The following is a 21,700-nucleotide window of genomic DNA, read 5'->3' as shown; positions in this document are numbered from 1 at the left end:
GGTGGCTGCCATTATTCCTTGGCTTGTGGTCACATCACTTGAGTCTCTGCCTCTGTGGTCACATTGCCCTTTCCTCTTATTTCTCTGTCAGATCTCCTTCAGTCTCCTAAAAGCATACTTGTGTTTGGATTTAGGGCCAACCTTTGTAATCCTGGATAATCTCCTCATCTTAATATCTTTCAGTTAATGACATCTGCAAATGCTTTGCCATATAAGGTAACATTTAGATTCCAGAGATTAGGACCTGCCGTCTTTGGGGCCATATTCAGCTTACTTCAGATACTATAAGAATTAAATACAGTAATGAAAAAGGTCTCAGATTGAGATATGCAGAGATGTAACTTCCTTTATTTTTATAACTTGAATTAATTTCTAACTCTGAGTCTCCTTGACCTCTTAATGGCAGACAGTTTAATCTTCTGTTACTGGTTTGCTTTATGGATTGTTACAGTCTTGTTGGGGTAAATAATCAATTCAGGTTATATAAATGAGTTACATACAGGTTTAAGATACACTCAGTTGAAGGTTAAGACCTAGTTTCACTCTTCCAACACTCTGGTGGGGCATTTAAGTCCCAGGAAGGGTATTTATCTAACTTCTATCCAACTCTTCTCTTCGTGTTCTAGAAACTCTTATTTCTCTCAAGCTTATTGCCTGTATCATAAAGCCCCCTAAATTCATGGTCTTATTTTAGCCCTTCCACACTTCTTCTGGAGAACTTGGTTCTGCAGTGCTCTTTCCTCATACTTGGATGCTACGGACTCATCTTCCTCAGCATTGCACTTAGCTATTGCTTTTCCGCCATGTTAGATGCAGGGCTTCTACTTGAGGGTAGAAGCCTCCTAAGGCTACTCTTTGGTGTGAACCACACACCACCATTAAACTTACCTGGGATTTTATTAGCAACAACTGCTCATCCTGAAAGGGTCCTAGTTCCAGAAGGGGCAGGATATAGGGTCACTGTGACCTAAACCATCCAGTTACTATCTAGCCTCCTCTCAGGCTCCACTCCACCCTTTCCTCCACTAACCCCTTAATTCCAGATCCTTTCCCAGAGGACAGAGGGTGCATCCCTGTATGAGTCAGTGGAGGATTGGCTGGCCATTATTCTCTCCAAGTAATCATATTTGTCAAAGACTGATAAAGTCTAATTTGAAGCTCAAACGTAAAGAAAGTGCATCTCTGTCATTTTTTCCTCTCTGTATAGTTTATCTTCAGGGCAGAACATGTGCTGTTTCCTTAGTGGTAGAGATAGGTGATGGGTACAGTGAAACACAGGTTGGTAAGACAAATAAGCAGACATATTGCTTAATACCTTGCAATTTTCTCCCACTGTGGTTGCAATAAATACAGATACAGTGCGTAGCACATAGTATATTTAATAATGTGAACCTGTGCTTCATAAGGTTGAAAATATCAGTTGGGGTTGTGTGAGAAGTAAACAAAAGTAAGGATAATAAAGATTGTTAGGGATGCAACTTCCCACTCGATATCTCGGTGACTGCTGGATCTCCCTGCAAACTGCTTCTCTTACAGTCTTCTTAGCTCATTAATGGCAGTAGTCCTTCCAAATGCTTAAGCCAAGAATCTTGGTGTCTTCCTTCACTGCCCCCTCTCTTTCACTCCACATCCAATTTGTCAACAAATCCTGTTGGCTCTACCTTCAGAATACATACACACAGATTCTGTCTACTTCTTACATGCTGCCACTCTCATCCAGGCCACATCATCTCCCCTTGTTAATTGCAATATTCTGCTAGATGGTCTTCCTGTTTCTACCCTTAAGCCTTTTGAAATCAGTTATCCACTCAGCATCCAGTGTGATCCAATGAAAACGTAAGTCAGCTCATAGTAGTCTTATGTTCAGAATGGATTCCTTTCCCTTGTGCCCTCCTTTTTCCCTCCTCCCTGATCCATTTTTCTCTGTAGTGTTTATTGCCACCTTTTAAGATTTACATGATTTATTGTCCCTGTCTTCCCATCAGAATTGAAGCTCCATGAGGCAATGACTTCTGTCTTGTTCACTACAAAATTCCAAGCCCCACAATGACTGTCTGACACATGGTAGGCCTTCAATAAATATTTGTCGAATGGACAGATGAATGAATAAGTTAAAACTGCCAGACTATATGGATTTATCTCATAACAAGTAGGAAGTGGACAAGTTTTTGAGTGGGGGTCACATTGATACAAATGTTTTATGAGGTTTCCTGTGATATCAGGATCCAGGTTGGATTGGAAGAATGAGAAAAACAGAGGTTTGGAGATTAGTTAGGAAAAAGTGAAGGTCTAAATGGGAATGGTGATAGTGGGAATGGGTTGGGGGTTGTTGGGTGTGTGAGAGACACTCAGACAAAGAGTCTGATATCTGGGGTAACAACTGGAGGATATTGGAGTGGACATAGAGAAAGTTGTAATGGACATTGGAAAATTTAGGAAAAAGCAGTTTGAGAGAGAAAAAGGAAGATACTTTGTTTCATTGTTTTACATTTTTTACAAATTTTGGTAGAATGCATGTAACATAAAATTTACCATTTCATTCATTTTAAGGGTAAAGCTCACTGGCATTATGTACATTTATTTATATTTATATTGTTGTACAACCATCACCCCCATCCACCTCTAGAACATTTTTATCTTCTCATACTGAAACCCTGAACCCATTAAACAATAACTCCTCATTCTTCCCACACCCTGGTCCTTGACAACCACCATTCTACTTTGTGTCTCTGTGAATTTGTCTGCTCTAGGTACCTCATGTAAATGGAATCATATAATGTTTTTTCTTTTGTGTCTGTCTTATTTTACATAGTGTAATATCTTTAAGGTTCATCCATGTTGTAACATGTGTCAGAATTTCATTCCTTTTTAAGGCTAAATATTCCACTGATGTCTTTACTACATTTTGTTTATCCATTCATTTGTTGATGGACATTAGGATGTTTTTACTTTCTGGCTATTGTGAATGATGCTACAATGGACATTGATGTACAAGTATCTGTTCCAGTGCCTGCTTTCACTTCTTTTGGTTATGAACTCAGAAGTGGAATTGCTGGAATTGTTTAATATTTGGAGGGACCACCATACTGAACTTTGGTTTTAGACAGATTCTGTTTGAAGTGGTGGAACGTCTAGCAGTTAGGATTGGAGTGCTAGTGAAAGCAACTGTAGCTGGAGATTTCACTTCAGGGAACTTGACAGACATAATGGCTGAGGAGGGGAGAGTTAATTAGTTGAGAGAAGAGAAAAAAAAAGAGTCCAGCCAAGGACTGCATCTTAGGTGGGAGAAGGAGCTACCAGAGCTAGTCAATGAGACCGAAAAAGAGCAATCTGAATTAGGAACAGAACCCGGGAGTGCTGATACACACTTAGCTCCAACTCATTCTTATTCATATATTCATTCAGCACTCTTACAAGAACTCCCTTTCAGATGAATAAGCTTCTATTTAAGTGTGACATTACTTTCAAGGGTTTGGGTGCTGCAGGTCACAGATTACTCCTGAGTGTTGAATTTCTGAGACATAGGTACTTTTCAAAAAGGTCCTAGAAGCACCTAAAAAAGCAGGGGATTTCTATATTTCTTGTTTGGCTGTTCTCCATTTCTTATTTTGCATTAATAATTTCACAGTCACTTTTCTTTAACCTTTTATTGAAGTATGACATACCTTAACATAAGTGAACAAAGGTGGACAACTTGGTGAATTCTCAGATATTGTTTCTACCTGAGTATCCAACACCCAGATTAAAAAACAGAATATTTCTCACCCCCAGTGGTTCCCTCATGCCCCTGCTCAGTCACCCACTATCCCTATTATCTTGATTTCTAACACCATAGATTTATTGTATCTGTGTTGAACTTATATAAGTGGAATCATGTAGTATGTACTCTTTGTGTCTGACTTCTTTCATTTAGTATTATGTTTGTGGAATTCATCCATGAAGTTGTGTTTCACTGTAGTATATATTCCATTGTGTCCTTTACACAGTTTATATATTCATTCTCACGTTGATAGGCATTTGGGTAGTTTCCAGTTTGGGGCTATTATGAATAGTACCGCTATGAACATCACAGTTTCTTACTAAAATAGGAAATCTGCATGGTATGTTCACCTCTTTAAAGTTGCCATTGCTTTTTTCATTTAAGTGCCTTTCCTCCTAAGTGCCTTCCCACCCTGCCTAATTATCTTCATTGGTAATACAAACTACATTTGCCTGAACACTAGTTTTGAAAGTAAAAAGTGCCACAAGAAATCAGGTTTCTTAAAAAATTGTATGTCCTTGCATTAAAATTTTCTTTTTAAAGCATTTATTTCAGTTTTTCTCAACTATCCAGATTATGTGTCTTAAACGCATAGTGAACCTGTCAAATTTTTTCAGCTCTTAATGGGATGAATTGTTCAACCTTGAGGCAAATATTTTAATTTTGGCACCATGATGAGTCGGAGAAAAAGAATCGTTCCCATATTCTTAATGCAGTTTTGTTATCAAACTTATAATTTACATAGCAATAAAAGGAGACTGAGGATTAGTAAAAAGTGCATTGTGATATTTTATGTCATTTTTCTCTTCGGGTTACAATCTGCTTTGGTATAAAAATCAACATTACTAATTCAACATTAATGAAAATTTTATCAATCTGATTATTCCAGAATTGAGTTGAAATTTTCTATGTTTAATAAAGATACGTACATAATATATTTTATATATTTGTATGGATATATACGTCCCTATGTTTATTTGTCTACCTACCTGTCTGTCTTTCTATCCATCCATCCATCCATCTATCTGTTGACATGCTCACTGGAACATTCTTTACAGAAAGAACAATAGAAGACCACGAGCTGGTGATTGAAGTGCTATCTAACTGGGGAATGGAAGAAGAAAATAAGCTATACTTTAGAAAAAATTATGCCAAATATGAATTCTTTAAAAACCCAATGGTAAGTGAAATCCCTATTAATATTTATAGAAAATGAATGAGTTTAGTTAAATTTTATTTTATTTTATGTGAAGAAAAATATCACTATGGATAAAATACAAGTCCCTATTTGGTAAACTGTAGGTAAGAATTCTGGCCCTTTAAAATTATAGTCACACTTCTTCTTACTCTAACAATGATTAGCCAACATCATCACAGAAGTTCATATGCATGGTTTTGGGGAACTACTGCTTCTTTTCTTGCTTTTTAAGAAAAAAAACTACATTTGATTTGGGGAATTATTAGATATCTCCAAGCAGGTTCCAAAATATTATGGTTTAACTCTTTTCACAGAATTTAGGAAATTAAACAAGAAAAATTCTAAAGGAAAAACAGATTGATGTTTGTTGGGAGTGTTGAAACTTAGCCAGAAGTTTAGATTGACATGCATCTTGCTGTTCCAAACTATTTTGTTTTCAGTGCAATAATTGAGCTAAGTAGAAATGAGATAAAGACCAGTGCATTATCTAGTAACTAGTAAATACTACTTTCATTATAGTTCTTTTTAAAAGAAAGTAAATGTATGTCACATTCTAATGAAGACTAGTGATCTAGAGAAGTCAGAATAGCCTCTGGGCTCATTATTTTAAATTGTTTTTGACTCTGCAGCTGTAGCATATTTTTACACTAAGTTTTGGATAATTGGATTGAAATGATACTTTATGAAAAATATCTGATACACACCATAATAGAATATTTTCAAACCCTGAAAGACCTCTTATGCTCTCTTTTATTTGAACTTATTAATAGAAACATAGTGGGATGATCTTTGATAAAGAAAATACGAGTCCTAATAAAAATTAAATAGAATTAGAATTAGAAAGGAAACTGTTTTCTTATTATGAATCTTTATTAAAAGCAAGAATTTAAAAGTCATAGTTAAAGACATAGGGTTTAGTGCTCATTTTTAGTTGTTTTTTTTTTAAAATTTATACAAGGCTATAGATTCATTTTGTAGACTTAGAGTAGTGGTTCTCAACTGGGGGGTGATGTGGTAATGTCTGGAGACATTTTTGGTTGTCATACTGGGGGGATGGGGGTGCTGCTAGTGGGTGGAGGCCAGGAATGCTCTAAATGTCCTGCAATGCACAGGACAGTCCCCCCAACACAGCATTATTAGACCAACATTAATAGAACTACGCTTCAAAAGCCCTGTCCTAAAGGAAGTATAGTGGCATACATTTTCCTAAACTTGCCTGATCATAAAAACTCCCTGGGGAAGGGGATAGTGGTTGTTAAAAATACAGGATCCAGGTCCTACCCTGACCTACTGAATCAGACACTCCAGGAAAGAGGCCTCGGAATTCCTATTTTTAAACAGCTTTCCTGGGTGAATTTTATGATTAAACAGGTTTGGAAAGATAGTGGGTGGACAAGACTGTCATTTTAGCTCCCTGGCCCTCTAGTTTAACTCCTTGTTCCTCTACTCTATGGGCTGTGACCTTGGGTATATATATATCCTTTACTTCTATGAGCCTTGACTTTATAAAATGGAGCTGATAGTCCTTCAGTACCTGCTAGAGTGGTTGCAGGACTCAGGGAAGACGTATGGGAGCTAGCACACTGTCAGCCTGAGGGCAGTGTTTGTAACTGGAGGTACATGGATCTCTGTGTATCAGCACCATCTGAGGGTGTTTGGCTAGTCTTCGGGCCCTGCTCCTACCTTCTCATTAAGATACCTGCGGGTAGAGTCAGGGACTGGCATTTTTAAAAGTGCTTTGGGTGAATTTTCAACACACTGATTTAAAGAGCTTTTGCTTTAGATGACTGTGTTGGTCATAGTTCAATCTTTTCTGGCATGGCTTTGGGATAATATAACATGTATCTTTTCGTCAGTATTTTTTTCCAGAGCATATGGTGTCTTTTGCAACTGAAACCAATGGTGAAATATCCCCCACACAGATTTTGCAGGTAAAATATATATTTTCATTAAAATATGTAAGTACTAAATAATGAAGGGAAACTGTAAGGTCCTTATTTACTTATTTATTTATTTTTCTAATTTTATAAGTAGATATACTCACTTATCTTGCATTTCCATGCCTTTTTTTTTTTTACTTCATGAGAGTTGACAATATTCTTTTTTTAAATTGAAGTATAGTTGATTTACAATGTTGTGTTAGTTTCAGGTGTACTGCAAAGTGATAAAGTTATACACACATATAGAGTTATTTTTTTTTCAGATTCTTTTCCCTTATAGGTTATTACAAAATATTGAGTATAGTTGTCTTAGCTATACAGTAGGTCCTTGTTGGTTATCTATTTTATATACAGTAGTATGTATATATTAATCCCAAACTCTTAATTTATCCTCCCCCTTCCCCTTTGGTAACTATAAGTTTGTTTTCTATGTCTGTGGGTCTATTTCTGTTTTGTATATAAGTTCATTTGTATTTTTTTTTCCTTAGATTCTAATATAAGCGATATCATATGATATTTGTCTTTCTCTGTCTGGCTTACTTCACTTAGTAGGATAATCTCTAGGTCCATCCATGTTGCTGAAAATGGCATTATTTCATTCATTTTTCATGGCTAAATAATATTCCATTGTATAAATATACTACATCTTCTTTATCCATTCATCTGTCAATGGACATTTAGGTTGCTTCCATGTCTTGGCTATTGTAAATAGTGCCGCAATGAACACTGGGGTGCATGTGTCTTTTCCAGTTATGTTTTTCTCCAGATATATGCCCAGGAATGGGATTGCAGGATCATATGGTAGCTCTATTTTTAGTTTTCTGAGGAACCTCCATACTGTTCTCTATAGTGGCTGCACCAATTTACATTCCCACCAATAGTGTAGGAGGGTTCCTTTTTCTCCACACCCTCTCCAGCATTTATTATTTGTAGACTTTTTGATGATGGCCATTCTAACCAGTGTGAGGTGATACCTCATTGTAGCTTTGATTTTCATTTCTCTAATAATTAGTGATGTTGATTGAGCATCTTTTCATGTGCCATCTGTATGTCTTCTTTGGAGAAATGTCTATTTAGTGAGGTCCATATTTATACATGTTCAGATTTTGGATGGTATGCCTTGAGTGGTTAATTTTTGCTGGAGATAAGGTTGGAAAAGAGAAGAAGAGGAAAGAAAAGAAAAGAGCAAAATCTAGATAAAGAATTCTGTAAATCAATAAAGACCCCTAACTATATTATTGTTCCCAGTTTTGAACAACTGTCAAAGGATTTTAAGCGTTTAAAAAATGTGTATCATGAAAGGAAACTGGCAGAATTTTGCTCTGTGATGTATTTAAAGATTGTTAGTCTTCGAAAAAATCAAAATTTCCAGTAAATTATAGACATTTTACCAACATATATTTAGTGTTAACTTTTATAATAAATGCTCTCAATCCTATTTATGATAAAATATTTAGCAATTAAATGAAATATTATCTATGATGGAAACACTTGATTGAAACATGAAATAGCTGAATTAAGAATACTAGTTATGGGCTTCCCTGGTGGTGCAGTGGTTGGGAGTCCGCCTACCGATGCAGGGGACACGGGTTCGTGCCCCGGTCTGGGAGGATCCCACATGCCACGGAGCGGCTGGGCGCGTGAGCCATGGCCGCTGAGCCTGCGCGTCCGGAGCCTGTGCTCTGCAACGGAAGAGGCCACAACAGTGAGAGGCCCGCGTACCGCAAAAAAAACTAGTTATTTAATTTAAAACTTCCTTAGTTTTGCATCTCTTGAGCTCATTTCTTACAAACTGGCAATGGCTGTAGGCTGTAATTTTCTTAAGACATTTTCATTACAATAAAAATTTTCAGTTATTTTATTTTTGATACTATACTTGTTAACAGGTTAACGGTGAGCAATGTCTTTATAATGGTTGCTGTTTGATCTAAACCCCAGGCCTCCCCGAACCCACTCAATAGTCTCTGATCTTTAATGAAGAAAACTTTTAATAGTTCCAGTATAGATATTATTTTAAATATGTTGGTATTTGAATATACTGGTAAATATATTGGGTATCACAAATTTGTTTTCTATGGGCTTTTTATTTGTAATAGGTTATATTTCATTTTTTGCTTCAGAATATTTTAGAACTATGATTAGCCTCAGGATTTCTCTAAAAGCTACTTATATGCTACTAGGCTGTCACAGACACCCTGTAGAATGTTAGGGTGAATGGCAGCAGCGGCAGTGCCCCAGCACCCCTAGCTCTCACGCCTGTTTATACTTTGCCTTTGGATTATGACAGGGCGGTGGATTGGAGTTTTTCTTCTGCCTCCTTTCCCAAATTCTCCTATAATTTAGTTATATTACTTTAATGTTAAATTATAAAAACAAGAAAAGTCATAGCTTTGGAATCAGATAGTCCTGCACGTGCCCCTGACCTCTTCTCTCCACTGAGGCAATGTTTCCACTTTTTAAAACGTTCCTTCTTTTTCTAGTGTGACCTCTATGACTCCCTTTTTAAAATTTAATTGGTTTGGTTTAATAACTTGGAAAGCACTCAAACTAAAAAACCTACTTGCCTGCTTTGCATGTCAATTAATTAATATCTGTGGCTCATTAAATTAAAAGTTTTTTTATTAATTTACTTAAAAAACATTATCTACTCTCAGCATTTCCCCGAATAGCCTTTTAAAACTATGTTACGCTGTTTTAGCTAATATTTTCTCTTAGTTTCAGTTTTAACATTTTGCATTCGTTTATTCATAGGGATTTCCATTTCCTTCTTTTAGTGAGACACTAATGCGTTTCCACTGTCTTATTAAGGATGCTGAGCACAGCCACTCAGAGCTATTCCTTTTCATTCTCAATTTCCTGACCAACACATGCCTGCTGTCTCAGTTAATTATCACTGGGTAACAAACTATTCGAAATCTTAATGGCTTAAGTACCCACTCATATTTTGTCAACAGTTTTGTAGGTTGGTATTTGGGAAGGGTTTAGCTGGATGGGTCTCTGAGGCAGATTGACTCCCAAAGGGATTGTGGATCCGCTTCTTCTGAGATAGCTTTTCACTACATGTGTCTGGTACTCCTTGGCCCCTCTCTTTCTCTCTCCACATGGTGTGTCATTTTCCAAGGCTTTTCCAGTTGCGTTGTGCTTCTCACCACATAGCCATCTCAGGGTAGTCACGTTTCTTATATGAAAGTTAGCTTCTAAGAGTTAAGGAGTGGAAGCCATCAGGCTAGTTAAGGGACTACAGTTAGAACGGCAGCCTGTTCCTCCCGCCATATCCTATTGGTCAGAGCAGTCACAAGCCTTGCCCAGATTCAAAGGGCTGGAGAAACTTCACCTCTTGGTTCAGTGGCAGGATCACATTTGCAGAAGAGCATGTGGAATGAAAGATATTGTTGCAGTTCTCTTTGGAAAATACAACCTGCCCATACCCACCCACAACTGAGAACCATAGAGGACAAAGACATTGTTTACTTTACCTTCATCGAGGAGGTGAACTTGGCTCAATTTCTTTAATAATTGAATAATGGAAGTCCAGATCATGGTCTTACATATACCATAAAGAAGTTGAAGTTGATAGGTCAATCTATAATCTCAAGGAAAATCATAGACAGGGATGAAAAGTATCAGGACTTAACTCTGTAGACAAAGTTCAGCTTTTCAAATGGACATTCAAATAGCTTGTAATTTTGGTGTTTGACTAAGTACTGATCACTTAGAATATATATTTCGTGAGCATATTTTCATTTGGAACTTGCCTCAGATTTTCACAAGACTGATTTATTTTGTTATATATATCGCTATTTCTGTAATGGTGTATAAGTGGTATCAATGCTGTTTGATTTTGCATGTTTCTATTTGAAATATAAAACTACAATATCATTGATTCAGAAACTGTATGAGAGTATCTGATTTTTCTTCCAGATGTTTCTGAGTTCAAGCACATATCCTGAAATCCATGGCTTCTTACATGCAAAAGAACAGGGAAAGAAGTCCTGGAAAAAGATTTACTTCCTTTTAAGAAGATCCGGTTTATATTTTTCTACTAAAGGGACATCAAAGGTAAATTGGAATATCAGTGATGTGCTATGAATTATATGGAAGTTGTAAGTTAAAATGGGTTTTACTTTGTTTTATTCATTATCTTATTGCATGATGTCAATAGTTGGTAATTTTTTTTAGATTCCAAACATTTGCCATAATCTATTTAAAAACTAATTATTCAGCTTTATTTCCCATTAGTTTCAATACACATCCTTTGATACCGTCTGGATGCTCTTGTTTCAGTACCACATTCCTTGCCCATTTCTCCCCCACTCTGAATCTACCCCCATTCTCCTTATCAAGGCTGGGATTTTGAAGCCCAACAGAGTTCACATCTTTTCTTTTTACCCAGGTCGTACTACTGACCTTGCCCACCTCTGAACTTCTGTTGATGCAGTTAGTAACACTCAGCTGAGTCTGTAACTGCTTATTAGTTCCTTTGTGTGTGTTAGTTTTGTCTCCTCACCTAGATGATGAATTCCTAGAGGAAGTTATCATGTTATGATCAGCGGTGGATGTATGTGTGTGCTTGCTTATGTATACCTATGTATACAGTTACATAGACATTCCTGTGCAGATGTTCATACACACATACATAATCACTTATGAATGTGATTCCCTTAGCACTAGCACGATGTAATCTGTTTCTATGTAGTCTGGTTGTTGCCTACTATGCCATATGCCTGTGTTTTATGTCTTGACATTTTATGCAATGCATTGATTCCCTTCAAGTAAAACTACTTTTGAGAGTGTTCATGAGAGTTTAATTCTATGTTCATGCATCTGTTCTGTCAGTGACAACACTGTTGCTTCTTTATGGGTAATCTGTCATTTTTCTTTGGCTCTTTTTCAAATTTTATTATCATCATTGGTATTTAGTCATTTTCCTGCCATATTTCTAGGTATGTTCAAATATATTCTGCTATACATACCTTGCTTGATTCTTAACATGCACATTCAATCTTCAAATTCATATTTTTCTTTTATGCTGAAAATGTTCATTATTTATCTCTCATTCTCAATATTTGATCCTTTAAATTTTTAGTAGGATTTTCTGTCTTGGCTAGTCATGGCCCTAGGTGTCCCTTTGCTTGTGGCTGCCTAACTCCAGTCTCTGCCTGTGTCTTCACACAGCCTTCTCCTTTCTCTGTGTGTCTCTGATAAGGACACTTGTCATGGATTTAGAGCCCACCCAGATAATCTAGGAAGATGTCATCTCTAGATCCTTAGCTTAATTACATCTGCAAAGGCCCCTTTGCAAAACAGATCACATTCACAGTTTCTTCATGTTAGGACATGGACAGATCTTTTAATTTTGAGTGAGAGAGTGAAATGATCATGTTGTAAGATGAACATGGCCACGGGGAGCTTAAAAAATCAACTAGAGAGACAGAGAAACGGAGAGGGGAAGGGAGCAGGGGAGGCAGGGGGAAAGGGGTAAGTGGGCAGGAAGGGAGAGAGATTGATTGATTGAGTTGAGGCACAGATGCTAATTAGTGCTAACTAGATGATCATTTCAGTAAGCAAGGGTGGAGGCAATGGGATCTAACCTAGGATGAGCAGTGGAGAGAGAAGGGGATGGATGTAAGATTAAATGACAAATGGTCAGATTTTGTTGACTGGTTGATATGAAAGAAGAGGAAGCACTTAATGTTCTTAGAGAAAGACTTAAGGAAAATAAAGAAATAGAAAATGATAGAATAGGGCTTCCCTGGTGGCACAGTGGTTGAGAGTCCTCCTGTCAATGCAGGGGACACGGGTTCGTGCCCCGGTCTGGGAAGATCCCACATGCCGCGGAGCGGCTGGGCCCATGAGCCATGGCCGCTGAGCCTGCGTGTCCGGAGCCTGTGCTCCACAATGGGAGAGGCCACAACAGTGAGAGGCCCGTGTACCGCAAAAAAAAAAAAAAAAAAAAAGAATAAACAGGAATAGGAGATTTGAAGAAATCAAATCTTAGAAGAAAGATACTGATCTTAGTTCTAGATATATTGTGTTGGTGGTGAAGTATCCAAATGGAAATGCCCAGAACACAGCTAATGATAGAGACTAGATATTTGGGCAGTGGTATGGAGATATGGAGTTGCAAAGGAGTGATACTTCCCATATTTTCCCCAACTGTTCTTACATAGTTTCCTCCCTTCCCTGATACACAGTTTTCCTTTGCTGCTATTCACATGTGTGTGCACACACATGTGCAAGTGTGTGTATGTGTGTTTTAGGTTTAAGTGGTGGAATACTTCATGGAAAAGGCCTCTACTTATTTAGTAATCCATTCCTTTACAGAAATCTTTTATTTTTAAGTATATATAGTTTGACTACTAGTGTTCTATCGTATAGAAGCATTTAATTTTTCTTGAGGATTTAAACCTGGTTTTCAAATTGTTATATTACAGATAATGTTAGGATGAATAATTACCCATTTTTGTAATTAAGGTTTTAGACTTTTTCTTAACCTTTGTAATGAAGTTTCTCTTTTCCCAGTTTTCCTCATGTATGAAGTAATATACGAAGGTGGTTTTAAACAAATGTGTGCTGGATCATCTTTTTACTTTTAGCATCAGAGAAAAGTGGCTTCTAAATCCAGTAATCACATTTCTTTGACTGTCTTCCCAGTGATTCTTCACTGGAAGATATGACAATATCTCCTTAATTCCTGATTTCCTAATTCTTTAACAGGTTTCGCATGAAAATCCACAGCCCATTGTCTTTTTACTTCACCCTCCACCTCCTTTCCTTTCCCACCTATTACATAACAAGACAGCTCCTATTCCATCTACTGAAGCGATACTCTTATCCTTGCAGTAGTCCCCCCTTGGCTGGGCAACATTACAGGCATCAAACCTCTGTTCTCAGGTCATACCTCAGCTCTCCTCAACATGGTGTCTAACTTTGCTGTGCATCGTACATAATAGTGTTCTCTCTAGCCTGTGCTGAATGAGCATGTGTTCCATAGTCTATATATATGAAAATGATTATACGTTCCCCCTTAAAAACGAAATTCAAGATATTAGATAAACTCAAGGATTATGACCTCTATAAAAATCATATAGGTTATCTAATGTCTAATATGACATTTCTACCTGGCAAAGTGACCATTTCCTGCCCTTTTTCTATGAGAAGTGTCTTGATTTATTTTACTTTCTAAAGATGTAGGCTGCATGGGAGTTAGATAAACACTTACACAAGCCTTGGAGGTGTGGCTATGACTTACAGAGAAACATCTAAGTACCCTGCTCTCCAACTTCCCCCTTATATACACGTTTGCATGCTTACCTTTCGCTAACCGTGCCAGCTCAGCCTTAGTCTTGTACTGTCATAAGCTTTGATGTGTCTGCAGTAATGGAACAAAAATTAGTCAAGAGAAGAAACTCATCATGTCTCTTATGTCCTTACAGTATTTCTTAAGCTGCCTTTTTCTCACGTCCAAATGACTCAGCTACATTGACTTCTACAGTATCAGTGGGCAGGGATGGTTTTATTCCATCTTCATAGAAATCAGACATTTTTACTAGCAAATCAGTTTCTATCAAGGAATAAAGTTTTAAAGGCCTTGCCAACAAGAGTACTTTTCTCCCTTCTCCTCCCTTGTTCCAAGGGCCCTAGGCTGGGTCTCTTTTTTTTTTTTTGCGGTATGCGGGCCTCTCTCTGTTGCGGCTGACTCCGGACGCTCAGGCCCAACGGCCATGGCTCACAGGCCCAGCCGCTCCGCGGCACGTGGGATCCTCCCGGACTGGGGCACGAACCCGTGTCCCCTGCATTGGCAGGCGGACTCTCAACCACTGTGCCACCAGGGAAGCCCTGGGTCTCTTAACAATTTTCTTTTCTGCCTCATTCTCCCATGGAGTTGGGAGCTTTAGTCATCCATTAGATCAAAATGCCTAAAAGAACAGTGACACACAGAGAAACAGTTGCATACACAGAAGCTCTTGCTCTACTAATCATCACTGATGGAATAGCCAGCCTACTGGCCAATGACTGAAATTTTTTTGGATTTGGATTTGAATGGGTTGCTCAAATTGCTGAATGTTCTGCTTTATCTTTTTGTTTAAGAGCACTGCTTCTCAAATTTCAGTGCCTGTGCATAACCTGGGTTCTTGTTAAAAATGCAAATTTTGATTTTGAATCAGCAGATCTGGGGTGGGCCCTGAGATTTTGCATTTCCAATAAGCTCCCAGGTGATGCTGATACTGCTGGTCTGGGACCACACGACTAGTAGCAAGGTTTTAAAGAACCAATGCGTTGTGGTCAGTTTTGATTACACATTCAACCCCAGAATTAAGCATTTCTCCAAGTTATTAACCTATCACAGAATAATATGACCCAGTGATTTCCCATGACCAGCTCTAAATCTTATGGATTTCCCAGAGAAGAAATAGCCCTTCATGATTCCACTTTGCCTTGAAAATCAGACACATTCCATTGCCAGGTAATTTCCCTGAATTTATCTGTACAGACTTCCTTCCTTTTGTAAAGGAAGGTGGTCATGCCGCCTGTTTCATTGCTTGCTGTGGTACGAGAGGCAGTACACAAACATGAGGGACGATCATTTCTCAATGAAGCAGGAATCATCTGTTTTTTTTTTTTTTTCCTTTAGCTGCTATAGAAGCTCAAACCAACCTTCTTCCCTTTGTGGAACTACCATTATTTAAAACCCAAATAAGAAAACATTTTCAAAAGCCATGCTTTGCTCTCTTCTCTCCCTCAGATTCCTTGAAGTGGTGGTTAAAGCAAGTAATTTTAAAATAGGAAGATATATTTTTTTGTATATTGGAAGTTAAATTATAAACAAATCACTACTTCTCAAATTAAATAATCTCATATCCAGCTCCTGGTTATTTAAGGATATAGTGACTTAGTTTTCCTTTCCTTTTGTATCTGTGACATTATTTGGAATAATTTTTGCCAAGGTATAAGTTATGTAACATAATAGAAATACAAAAGGTAGTGTAAAAATATGTATCCATTTCAACATACATATATATTTTTTTAAGGAACCACGGCATTTGCAGTTTTTCAGCGAATTTGGCAATAGTGATATTTATGTGTCACTGGCAGGCAAAAAAAAACATGGAGCACCGACTAACTATGGATTCTGCTTTAAGGTACAGGCTTAATATTTTGCTAGATGAATAAAGCAAGCCTCAGCCTTTTAGGTAAGCTTGAGTTTCTTTTAATTTCTTTTAAAAAGAGACAGCTTTCTCTTATATATAGGAGAATTTTAGTGGCTTTTATTTCAACAGGTGTTACCTTCAAGATATGCATTAACGATAAACAATGTGCTGTGGCCTTCTAGCCTAACAAAGCAGGAGGGCCTCGAGACCTGAAAATGCTCTGTGCAGAAGAAGAGCAGAGTAGGACGTGCTGGGTGACCGCGATTAGATTGTTTAAGGTAATCTCACTGCAGGTGTGAATTTCTATTAAACATTGGGAGTACCATCAAAGTTTGAAAATACCTGTATTTCAAAATTCAGAAGACTCACTATGAATGCACGTGGGTATGTGGGGAAGAAGAAAAATAACTACCACCAAATGCGTGTATTTTATTTTTTATCTGAAAGATAAACATTTCCAGAGTAGAGTGCAATAACCTAATACATTTATCTTGTGTGTGTGGAGTATTCCATTTTTAAAAATGTTCTGCTTTTTATTTTTTTGTAAGAGTATTACATATATAGCAAGTATAACTGATTGAAATTTCTCCTGTCCATGACTTAGTCTGCATTTTAAAAACATTGCCATCAATCCGATGTGAAGTATATTTTAAAATGTGCCCACCTGGATATGTTTAGTGCAGTTGTTTTATGTTTTATTTAAGTGTTGTGTGAATTGCTTTCTAGTTTAATGCAAATTATTTTATAAATTTTACTACAGCTGTATTATTCAAACATTTACCTTTGTGCTAAGTAAAAATTACCGCTTCTATAAGCAAAATTTGTTGGTAAGCATCTTGACAAGGAGTAAGAATGTTCTAAAAGTAGGTAGGGGGAGAGAGACACAGAACTGATTTCTTCCAGGATGTATAGAAAACACGTTTATTTTTAAAACTTGTATGCTAGCAAATTTAGCACAACTTTAAATTTATAATTATAAAACTTATCGACCATTTCCTTTTAAGAAGGGCAGAATAATCAGAATCAGAATTACTCATTGTCATACCAGGTTTGCAAGAAAGTTTTATTTTCTTTTACTTTTTTTTTAATTGAGGTGAAATTCACATAACATAAAATTAACCAAATTAACTTTTTTTTTTTTTTTTTTGGTACGCGGGCCTCTCACTGCTGTGGCCTCTCCCATTGCGGAGCACAGGCTCCGGACGCGCAGGCTCAGCGGCCATGGCTCACAGGCCTAGCCGTTCCACGGCACGTGGGATCTTCCCGGACCGGGGCACGAACCCGTGTCCCCTGCATCGGCAGGCGGACTCTCAACCACTGCGCCACCAGGGAAGCCCCAAATTAACTATTTTTAATGTGAACAATTCAGAGGCATTGAGTACATTCAAAATGTTGTGCAATTGCCACCTCTGTCTAGTTCCAAAACATTTTTTTCACCTCAAAAGGAGACTCCATACCCATTAAGCAGTTACTCCCAGCCCCATGTTCTGTCTCTATGGATTTACCAATTTGGATATTTCATAGAAATGGAATCATACAATATGTGACATTTTGGGTCTGGCTTCTTCACTTAGCATAATGATTTGTGGTTCATCCATGTTGTAGCAGCATGTATCAGTACTTCATTCCTTTTTATGGCTGAATAATATTCCATTGTATGTGTGTTGGTTAACATATATATGTTAAATAAACAATTTTGTTTATCCACTGTTGGGTATCTGGATTGTTTCTACCTTTTTACTATTGTGAATAGTGCTGCTATGAATATGTCTATACACGTATTTGTCTGAGTAACAGCTTTCAGTTTTTTTGATATATACCTAAAAATGGAATTGCTGGTCATGTGGTAATTCTATGTTGAACTTTTTGATGAATTGCCAAAATGTTTTCCACAGAGGCTAAACCATTTTACATTCCCACCAGCAATGTATAAGAATTCCAGTTTCTCCATATCCTCACCAACACTTGTTATTTTCCACTTTTTAAAAAAATACTCATCCTAGTGGGTGTGAAGTGGTAGGAAGAAAGTTTTTTAAAGTAATTTAAAGGAAGCTTTTGGATTAACTGTGAAATTTTCTTCCTTTAGCTGTTATGGCAGAAAGTCACTATGGTTACCTTTTTATTAGAGATTTGTTTCTCAAATAGTCTACTGTCAAAATGGCTGTCATGATTTTGGTTTCAGCAAATCTTAGAAATCTTGATTCTTTGAAACCCTCATGTTAAGTAGTCACTTGTTTGCTCTCATTGTGGTAAAATGTAAAACAAACAAACAAAATGAAGAAGAGAAGAGTACTTTAGAGGGTCTTGGAAACCAACCAGTCAAAGCAGTAGTAACTAGGTAACTAGGGATATGCATTGGAATCACCTGAGGCGCTTTCTGAAGCTCCATGTGCCCAGCCCCATCCTGGGGGATCCCGAGTTAGTGACTTGAACTCCAGGTGTCGGCCTGATTAAGAAACGCTGAGTTCATCCAGCGCTGTCCTTTTATAGATAAAGAAGCTGGCACTCTTTGGTAGACTTTACTCCATCACAGTTATGGTAGAGAAAATATCTTGAGGTCTCAGGTTTTCTCTCCCCTTCCATCAGAACCCTGTAAGTCCAGCTATGCTGGTGGAAGAGATACTTTCCAACCTTGTTAGCCAAGTCTTTCTCCCTTCTAAGGGCCTCAAATTCAAACACCCAACACAGAAGCAGGTGGTAAACCCACTTCCTTTAATCAGTCTTCCAGTGACTCTGACATGCCATTGATTTTACTAGGATGTTCTATTATTTTTTGTGTAATTAGATGAGAATTATGCCAATAAAATTGTGATATGATGTTTCATATCACTTATAATTTTTATTTTCATTTGAATATTTAGGTTTATTTAGGCCTATAGTCCTGATTTTCATCATTTTTGTTGATGTTATCAATTTTGTGTATACACACAGATATATATGTATGTGTATAGATATACATATATATGAAATAAGTTAGTTGAGGTATTCTTAAAACTTCTTCATATTCTCAATCTGGTTTTTCTGAATCATTTTCATCTCAGAGTCATGGATACTCATATTTTCCACAGATTAACCAGCTCTGTGGTTCAAGAGCTTTTGGGAGGCATCATCTCTCAGATGAGTGCTCTGCCATGGTCCATGGGGTTGTCTTTCTAGCTACTGGCATTCCTTTTGCAAGGTTTTCATGCTAATGACTTCTTAATCCCATATCAGTTTCAGGCAATGGCAAGTCAATTCATCCACAGTGAATATGAGATGCCATAGATTATAATACAGATTGTTAGTTTGAAAACAAATGTGTGTCTAAGAAATGATGAAATGTACTAAAAGCTTTCTTTGTTCTTTCTATATCCAGAATGCTCAGTTTCTGGAAGACTGTCTCCTTCTTACCTTTTTTTTCCTCTCGTTTGACTCTTCTCAAAGCCTCTTTCAAGTCACAGATGCCCAGTTTAAAGATGCTCTGTTGTATTAGTTTTCTATAGCCGCTGTAACACATTACCACCAACCTAGTGGCTTAAAACACAAATTTATTATCCTATACCTCTGTCATTCAGAAGTCTGAAATGGGTCTTATTGGCCTAAAAGCAAGGTGTCAACAGGGCTCCGTTCTCTTTTGCAGTCTCTAGGGGGAAATCCATTTTCTTGCCCTTTCCAGCCTTTAGAGGCTGCTCATGGCAACTTCCTCCACCCTTAAAGCCAGCAATATCCAGCTGAGTCCTTTCCATGCTGCCATTTTTCTGGTTCTCTCTTCTGGTTCTGGATAAGGACCCTTGTGATTACATTGGATCTACCAGGATCATCCAAGATAATCACGTCATTTCAAAGTCAGCTGATTAGGGACTTCCCTGGTGGTCCGGTGGCTAAGAATGCACTTCCACTGCAGGGGGCACAGGTTTGATCCATGGTGGGGGAACTAAGATCCCTCATGCCACGCGGTGCGGCCAGAAAATAAATAAATGAAAATAAATGTAAAAAAAAAAAAGTCAGCTGATTAGCACCCTTAATTGTATCTGCAACCTTATTTCCCCTTTGCCAGGTAGCCTAATATATTCACAGGTTCTAGGGATTAGGGTGTGGACATATATGGGGACCATTATTCTGCTACCACATCTGTGTTCCCTGTTTATTTCAGTTATGGCAAAGTGTTTCCAGATGAGGCTGGAAATAGAGGCCAGCATCAGTGAGGTCCTTTATCACGGAGCCGATGAGAAACCACCACGGTTTCAAATAGGAAAGTGATATGATCTGTTTTACACTTTAAAATAATCAGTTACAGGAAGCCTTGGCCTGCCAGCACAGACACATTTGAGGCTCTCTAATAGGGGACTGGCAGCTTGTTGTCAGTGGGGCACTGGTTTGATCCCCCTGGCTGGTGCAGCTGGGCTCACCTGGTGTTAGAGGTAGCTTTTGCTCATCTCCTTTGGTTGTCTATCGTGTTATTTCCAGAGTTTATCGTTGTACCTAGTATCAAGGAGCAGGGAAAGACTAGTCTATGTTATGTTGGCTGGACCAGAAGTGTCCTTCTTCTTTTCATTATGTGTTATTTATTGGATATAGCCTCCCCCAAGAATTTGGCCCCTTGTTTTATTTTCCTTTCTTTTTCATATACACATGTAAACTCTTCATGTAGCATCAGATAGAGATATTCCCATTCTCTTTGGAGAAATTCCAGTTACATATACAATCAGAAAAATCAGAAGACTTAGAAAAGGGGAGATTTGCTCATGTACAGTGTCCTAGTTACATGTTGTCTTTTCCCCTTCCCTTCAGTTAGAACTCTGCTAGTTTCTCTCTAACACATTTTGGTCCCTTATCTGCCCCTCCATAGGACAGGGAAATGTTAAGGTGACCCATGCCCTACCCCTTAGCCAGAGTTAACTTTCAACAGCACAGAAGCAACTTCCTAACACCACAGGTACCAGGGACAATACATCTTTGAAGGAAACAGTCTTATTAGTAGGTAGCAGGCTTTTCACTGCAGGTAAATAAAAGGTGTCCAAGCAGCATGTCCTTGTGAAAGTGTGGTTGCAGGCTATTGTATATTCTCCAAATGAACTTGACTAGGAATTAAGCTCCTCTGTCTTCTTTTTAAAGTTACTGTAGGCTTAGAGTTGATTTAAAATAAATTTCATTAGGTCCTATTAATGTCAATCAAACCTTAAATTAAAAAATAATTTTTATAAGTTGGGAAATAATTGGATAAAGAAGTCAACACAGAGAATTTTAAATGACTGTATTCATGTTAAAAGCAAAATCTTGAAAACAGTGACTCCCCTCACCTCCCTCTGATTTTCTGCCTAATTACCAAATATATCCACTTTGCTGCAATTGCTTTTAAGAAAATAGTTTTTAGTAGAGAAACAGCTCTGTTAGAATGTTTAAATGGAATTCGTCCTAAGGGTAAGATTGGTTTCCATGGTGTCTCTTCAATCTCTTCTATATCAGACCTACTTTTAAGTTCATAATGGCTCCATGAAATGGAGAGAATTATAGAGGGCCATGGCAGTTGGCGTTCTTAATGTTTCTCAAACTAACAATCCAATTATACTCTAGACCCACTTTCCAATTGTAGCCTAGCAGTCCAGTTCTTATGATGCTACCTCTTGAAAGTAAAGCCTCTGTAGTTCTTATCTACTGCTTTTTACACTGT

General features: G+C 37.7%; 1 protein-coding gene across 9 annotated transcripts in view; it reads left to right on the top strand.

The window, feature by feature from the left end:
* The window catches only part of GRB14 (growth factor receptor bound protein 14), a 125,741-nt gene that overhangs the window by 93,543 nt on the left and 10,498 nt on the right, over positions 1-21,700 (top strand). For 4 of the 9 annotated variants that reach the window (XM_079923640.1, XM_079923641.1, XM_079923646.1 and 1 more), the window contains 5 exons: positions 4,819-4,940; positions 6,815-6,889; positions 10,820-10,957; positions 15,931-16,041; positions 16,233-16,328. In XM_079923640.1, the coding sequence (XP_079779766.1) occupies positions 4,819-4,940; positions 6,815-6,889; positions 10,820-10,957; positions 15,931-16,041; positions 16,233-16,328 (542 nt within the window). The remainder of the gene's footprint in view (positions 1-4,818; positions 4,941-6,814; positions 6,890-10,819; positions 10,958-15,930; positions 16,042-16,232; positions 16,329-21,700) is intronic. The other 5 variants (XM_079923643.1, XM_079923644.1, XM_079923645.1 and 2 more) reach the window with 3 other exon arrangements.

Source organism: Stenella coeruleoalba (assembly GCF_951394435.1).
Source record: "Stenella coeruleoalba genome assembly, chromosome: 6".
NCBI lineage: Eukaryota > Metazoa > Chordata > Mammalia > Artiodactyla > Delphinidae > Stenella > Stenella coeruleoalba.
The sequence above is the reverse complement of the archived record's forward strand: the minus strand, read 5'-3'. Positions and strand labels throughout refer to the sequence as shown.